Source organism: Pygoscelis adeliae, unplaced genomic scaffold, assembly GCF_000699105.1.
Source record: "Pygoscelis adeliae isolate BGI_AS28 unplaced genomic scaffold, ASM69910v1 Scaffold79, whole genome shotgun sequence".
Classification (NCBI taxonomy): Eukaryota; Metazoa; Chordata; class Aves; order Sphenisciformes; family Spheniscidae; genus Pygoscelis; species Pygoscelis adeliae.
Genome location: NW_008825532.1, coordinates 1,895,997 through 1,902,584, shown reverse-complemented (window position 1 = coordinate 1,902,584; position 6,588 = coordinate 1,895,997). Strand labels below are relative to the sequence as shown.

Sequence of the window (6,588 nt, the reverse complement as noted above, 5' to 3'; positions counted from 1 at the left end):
GCGTGGCACCAGCGGGACCAGCCGCAGCCCCCAGCCTGGGCCCCCAAGGGGATGGGATCCCAGCTGGTGTCACAGCCACCAGCACCGGGCTGGGGAACACAGCAGCGCCAGGCTCTGCAGCCGAGCCAAGCTCCCGCTCACCTTCGTGTCAGGTTAAGGGATGCAGGGCAAATCCCCAAACCTCTTTTGGGGTCCTCCCGGGGTGCCATCTCCCCCCTTCCTCCCTGTGCACACTGGGCAAGGCCAGCCTGCACAGACGGACTCTGCATGGGTTTAAAACACTGGGAGCCGCAGGAGGGCTGAAGCCAGGGATGCACGGCTTGGTGATGGGCTGAGATTACACAGCCACAGTGCCTTCTCCTTCCCTTGGATGCCAGGTGGAAAATCAGCCCTGGTTCCCATGGAAATGATCCTGGGCTCGCAGCAAATATCCCTGCCAGCCCTGGCAAGGCTGCCGTGTGCAGCTGGATGTCAGCATGCAGGGGTCTTACACAGCCCCGTGGTGGGACCAGGGGCTGTGTGTCACTGCTGCAAAGCCTGTGAGCCACCGGCCAGCTCCAGGAGGGCTCCCAGGGCATCTCACGCTCAGCACCTCGAAATGTTGCTGGGAGCACCCCAGTTATGCAGGGGCTATGAGCAGTAGCACAGGGAGGGAACACAGAGGAGGGCTGCGCAGCGGCGTGGGGAGAGGAAGAAGGACTCACTCCACGTTCTTGAGGGAGACCTTCTGGCTGGGGCGGGTGGCTGAGACGGTGATGTAGATGTGGAGGGCAGCCAGCCCCAGCAGCATCTCTGGCTTGGGCTCTGTGCCAAAGCGCTCTCTGATCACATCGTTGCGGCTCTGCAGGAGGGAGGAGAGGTGTCCTCAGACAGCCACGGGGACAGGGCACCCTCCACATGAGGGATGCCTCCACAGGCCCCAGCCTGGGCAGACACGTGGGCCGCGAGCACTATCACCTCCCAGTTCCTAGGGGTGAGTCCCCTACCTGGATGTACAGGTACTCGAACGCTGCAGGATCCCGGCGCAGCAGATCCACCGGGTCCTTGGGGAAGAAGCTCACACGGAAGAGGCATCTCATGCCATGGTAGTGTGTCCTCTGCACAACCTGTGGCAGGAGCAGAGGGGAGCGGTGAGCCCAGGAGCCACGTATATTTGCCTGCAGGGCAGGAGACCCCCTCTCCTCTCCCCTGGGGGAGGATTTGATTTCTCTCCTCCATGCACCACCTGATCCTTTCATCCTGGGATCAGCCCAGCCTTCCTTGGTGTGACACCTTTGCCTGGTGCTGCAGGGATTTATGCCACCAAGGCTAATGCTTCCTCCACGATCCCCATTTTACCCCTGGTCCTGTACAGTGCCAGCTTGCTGGGTGTCCCAGGCAGGCCAGGGATGTTCATGAATGCTGTCTGCAGCTGCCCAGGCTGGAGCATGGAGCATCTCCATGGTGCTGTCAGGGTAGGATGGGTAAAACCCTGATCATCTCCCTCTTTGGCCACCCTTTGCACCCCTGAGCCCGCAGGACCATGCCAGAGGCAAGGAGAGGCTACGCCACCCCATGGCACAACCCTGGCCAAGCCCCACGCTGGTGGGAGAAGAGCCTCCCTGTGCCCCAGCCACCAGCCATGGCTGTCCCAATGCCCTCCTGCACCCAGCGACTTACGTGGGCCAGCGGCTGTTTGTCCTGGAGCAGCAGGAACCGGTGGCTCTGCTCTGGGCTGGAATACTCCAGGACCAGGGCAAAGTGCTCGATGTGCCTCAGGGACAGGCGGTCCTGCAACGTCACCATCACGTCCTGCAAATGCCACAGACAGGTTTGAGTGCGAGGCACTGGCTCCCTCCCAGGGTGGGAACTGGCATTCCCACTGAAAGTCCCCTTCTCCCTGGCACCTGGGGCTGCACCAGTGCAGGATGAGGCCCTGCAGTGCTGAGAGGGGCCGTGGGATGGTACCCAGCCACTGGCAGGCAAAGTGACCTTGCAGTAGGAGGTGACCAGCAGCCAGACCCCCATTACCTCGGGTAACACTGCGGTGTTTTGGAGGGGGGGCTGCAGGGAGCTGGCCCCTGGCAGGGAGACTCACAGGAGCATCCATCCTGGCTGGAGGACAGGCTCACAGCAAGGAGAAAAGTTAGGAGTGGGAGAAAGACAGCAAAACCCCATCCCTGCCAGCTGCAAAGCGTGTCACCCGAGGAGGTGGAGGGGCTATCTATCATGCGGTGGCAGTTCGCAGCCAGCCAAGCGCCGCTGCAGTGTTTGTGCAAGGAAGCAGGAGACAAGGAAAAATGGATCGTGCAGGCGGGAGGAGAGAATCGTCATGGTGCCATGGGGGAAGCAGAGGGGCCCACCTTCACGGTGGTTCGGCCATCGAACGTGAAGGATTTGATCTGCCCGTTCTCCAGGAAAACCTTCAGCACATTGGGAATGAGGAGGAGAGCTTCTTTCTTCAACATGTCCTGGCACGCAGAGCCAGCAACAGGGGAGGCGAGGAGGATGGGGGGCACAGAGAGACGGAGGGAGGGTGGGGAGAGAGAATGAGTTTCAGTGATAGAGCAGTTATGGCATCCTCCGATTCTCTGGGCTTATGCTCTAAGAGGCACATTCCCCTTGAAAATCCAGCATCTCTGCTGAGCCACGGAGAAGTGCAGAGCTGGAGCAATTCAGAGCTCCCTGATAGATTTACCTCCCCAGCTCCCAGCAGCTGCAGTGGGAACGGAGCATCCCACTCCGTCCGGCATGTCCCAGACCTGTGCCCATGCCTGGCAGCCTGTCCCACTCCCCAGCTGGTGTCCCAGAGGGGAGGCGATGGCCAGGGTGGCTCAGAGCTGATCCCCCTTTCCTGACCCATAGCCCAAGCCTAGCCCACCTCAACCTTGCACATGCCCTGTGCAGGAAGTTGGGTGAAGGCTGATTTTATTTAGTGAGAAGTGTTTTGATCAGATAATTACTTAATTGATTTTGCTTAAAAATAGAATTTGTTAGAAGCGCTTTACAGGTTTTATTTCGGTTTTGGTTTTGGTTTTTTTTTTGTATGCTGCTTAATAAAACCTTTCTGCAATTGAGAGAATGGCACTGGGCTGGAATGCTACTGCAGCATAACAGCCTCCACTGCCACGCAGCAATGCCCTGGTCACCCTGCCCCACGCACAGGCACTCCTGCGAAGCCTTTGGCACTGGGTTGGAAGCCACAGACCTTCCTTAGGGCAGATGCTGGCACTGCCCAGATGTCACCCTTGGGTGATTAGGGGGACTCAGGTGGGACCAGGTTTCCAAGGACAGTTTCTGGGGCTCCATACAGACAGAGGGACAGGGGAGGACCACAGCATGTCCCCCCCAGCACTGACCCAATGCCTTGAGTGTGCCCAAGGGCACCTGCCCTGCAGGGCTCCCCGGGCCAGAGGGCTGCTCTCACCCGTAGAGCCCAAATCAGGGGAGAGGAGCCCTGCGGCCCGTGCCTACCTCGTGCCCCACAGCCCCGGGGATGCCTCAAGGGGGTGACTCACGGAGGAAGGCAGGGCAGGACTTACTGGGTCCGTCTCGCCGATTGTCACCTGCTCTGAAAATCGGACCTTCGCCGGGTTGGACCTTAGCTTCGCCTTCTTGGCTGCGCTGATGAAAGCAGATTTGGGAGACTGGAAAGAGAGCACCGGGTAAATCACCTGCCTGCCCTTGGAGCCATGGCGTGGGGAAAGCCAGACACGGGGCCCAGAGAAAGCCTCTCTGAAGCCAGCATGACGATGGGGAGCAGGCAGCAAACCATGAAATGTGGGGGTGGAAAGCAAGTCCCCTTCGCTGTGGTTATACAGTGCTACAGGCAGGGCCAGAATGATGAGCAGCAGCCCCTGAGGTCACACCAGCATGCTCAGTGTGACGGGGGAGGCTGCATCCCCAGCGGCACATGTGCCTGGCACCCCCTGTGCAGGTTGAGCTCCAGCAGACACGATCCAGGACTTGCTTGGAGGCACCGGCACTGGTTCGGATGGGAGAGACAAGCCCCTCAGATGTGGGTCTACAACCACGGGGAGGAGCTGGGTGGCTGGGAGATGGGAGATGGCAGGACCCCCGGCAGCCCTGCAGGACATTCCGATGGCAGTGCTGGGTGCTGGGGAGCCTCTGCCTGCACATGCTCCAGCACGGAGGCAGTTGTGCTGCAGAACTGTGTGAGTCTGAGGGCACCGGCATCAGCTGAGCAGCCTGTCCTGGCTGGTGGCCATCAAGGCCAGGACAAAAAAAGCTTTTTTGGAGCCCGGCACATGCCCCGTTCCTGATGGAGCTGTGCTGGGCAGTGGCATCTCCCTCCCAGAGAGGAGGGGAGCACAGGGGAGCTCTCACACTTATCTCCTTCACCAACATCAAAAGGCTCAGTAAAGCAGAAATGATGCCCTGCCACCACCACTGCCGGCATGACAGTTCAATCTGCTTCAGCACCACGGGTGCTGAGCTCCAGTGCACCATCACCACCCGGTGCCAGCACCACCGCCACCTGCACTGCTCGGGGCCCGCAGCCTGGCACTCCCATCTCCCCAGGGATTCCCCGGTCGAGCCTGCCAGCAACGGCAATGGCAAGTCCCTCCCTGCCGCCTCTGGCATAATGAGTCACTTCATCAGACACGCCTGATGCCCTCAGCAAACTGTATGGGTTTGGGGATATTTTTCCTCCCTCCCTCCTGCGAGGAGATAGTGACGAGGACAGGGAGATGGCTGTATGCCCACACTGACCCTGTGGGGCTGCGGCAGCTCTCAGACCCGACATCTTGGAAGAACCTTGGGTTGGTGGGACACCAGTACACCACCTCAGTTGAGCTGCCTGAGTGGTCCCCCGGGGCCTCCATGGACCCCACCTCAGTCTCCCAAAGGGCTCTTAACCCCCGTCCTGGCTCCCCCGGGGCTGGCCATGGACCTGCTGGTCTCACCTGGTGGGTGTGCAGGACTGTGAGGATGATGAAGTCCTTGGCCTTCCTGTGACAGAAAGGAGAAATGAAGGTGGACAGGACCTCATGGTGGTGGACCTCAACACGTGCATTTGGCTATCGAGAGAGCACATCCCACCCTCCCCAGCCTGATGGTGGCTGGGACATTTGTGGGCTCCTTGGGGTGCTTGGTAACACAGCTGTGGGTGCCTTCCCAGTGCTGCCCACCCCTTGGCCAGCTGGGAACGGGTACAGCACTTGCTCCAAGACACTCCCCCTGCTCAGGTTGAGGCTTCCCCATGCCAGAGTGACCGCCAGTGACAGTGGAGCCTGGGGGTGTGCAACGACACCCCAAGGCTCCGGTCAGGGCACAGCAGCCCGGCATGAGCCCCCTCCCTGGAGGCAATGAGGGATGAGTGTTGTCTTCACCTGATGAGCTCGATGAATCTCTCTCTGGGGGCTTCACTCACGTCCTCATCGTTGATGGCCAAGATCTGGTCTCCTGGCAGGAGTTTATCCTCAGAGGGGCCGCCTGCCGGGAGAGAGAGTCAGGGCCAGCCCAGGCATCCCAGGGCTGCAGGGTTGGGGGGAAGCAGGAGGGTCCCAAGCACCACCAAAGCATTTGCCCATGTATGTGGCTGTGGAGGGCACCCCACAGGCACACCGGAGGGGGACAGGAGAGGACAGGAGCCCAGGGAGGGGTCCCACCAGGGGAAGGTGCCGCTGTGCTTCCTGGCACCCTGCAGCTGTGTCCAGGGAGCCCCCCACCGCACACCCTACCTGCTGCCACCGAGCGCACCACCACCGGCCTCTCACTGCCGGCCACAAAGCCGAATCCGTAGCGGGGGTGGCGTTGGACCGTCACCTGTCGGAGCGTGTCCGAAGGCAGCTGCCCACATTCCATATCATCGCCACCACGCTCCTCCGGCATCACATGGCTGCGCTGCAGAGCGGAGGGGCAGGTTGTAATGCACCCCATCATGGCAGCCCTCCCTGCTTGCCTCAAGCCCTCAGTGACCTGGAGGGCAGCCCCACTCCACCTGCCTCCCGCATCGCTGCTGGCACTGCAGGTCCCAGCAGCTTGCCGGGACATCCACAGACCCCCACATCCTCCCTTGCAGAGCAGTGCTGCTCAGTGCCCATCCTTGCCACAGCATCAGCAGCTCAGGCAGGGTGACATTCATAGAGATACCCCCCAAGGGTAAATCATGCCATCCTCTCCCAGCATCTCACTGTCCCAACCCTGTCCCAGCATCTCACTTCATTAGATGGGAGACCTGTGCAGGATAAACTCCTGGTGGTATGACTCTGGCCATTACCTGAGGGATGCCACTGTCATGAGGTTCAGAGGAGATGGCAGCCCTGGCACGGCCGGAGTGCCATCTCGCTGCCTGTTTTGCAGAGATTTACGAGCAAACTCAAGGGCTGGCTTTTTCATGCTCTGTAACACAGCTGCACAGTATCAGAGATAAGTGGAAACAAGTTCAGCCAGTCTAAAAACTGGGATTAAGGCAGGATCAGCCATGGCTGCTGGCACTACGACCAAGACTCCGCTGCCAGCCCTGGGACTCCTTGAAGCACTGACAGCCAGAAGCCGGGAAGACCCAGCCCAGGGCAAGGTCATGCCAAACCTGCCCTTGGCATCCCAGAGCAATGCCAGCTGTGGCTCTGGGCTGTTCAGCAG

The 6,588-nt window shown here is 60.3% G+C and overlaps 1 protein-coding gene across 1 annotated transcript in view; it reads right to left on the bottom strand.

Moving 5' to 3' along the window:
• FRMPD3 (FERM and PDZ domain containing 3) overlaps positions 1-5,838 on the bottom strand; it is a 44,263-nt gene extending 38,425 nt beyond the window's left edge. Inside the window, 8 exon segments of the mRNA XM_009331730.1 lie at positions 705-841; positions 987-1,106; positions 1,660-1,791; positions 2,343-2,450; positions 3,522-3,626; positions 4,908-4,953; positions 5,334-5,436; positions 5,685-5,838. Of these exon segments, the coding sequence (XP_009330005.1) occupies positions 705-841; positions 987-1,106; positions 1,660-1,791; positions 2,343-2,450; positions 3,522-3,626; positions 4,908-4,953; positions 5,334-5,436; positions 5,685-5,835 (902 nt within the window). The 5' untranslated portion in view covers positions 5,836-5,838.
• Positions 5,839-6,588: the final 750 nt, after the last annotated feature.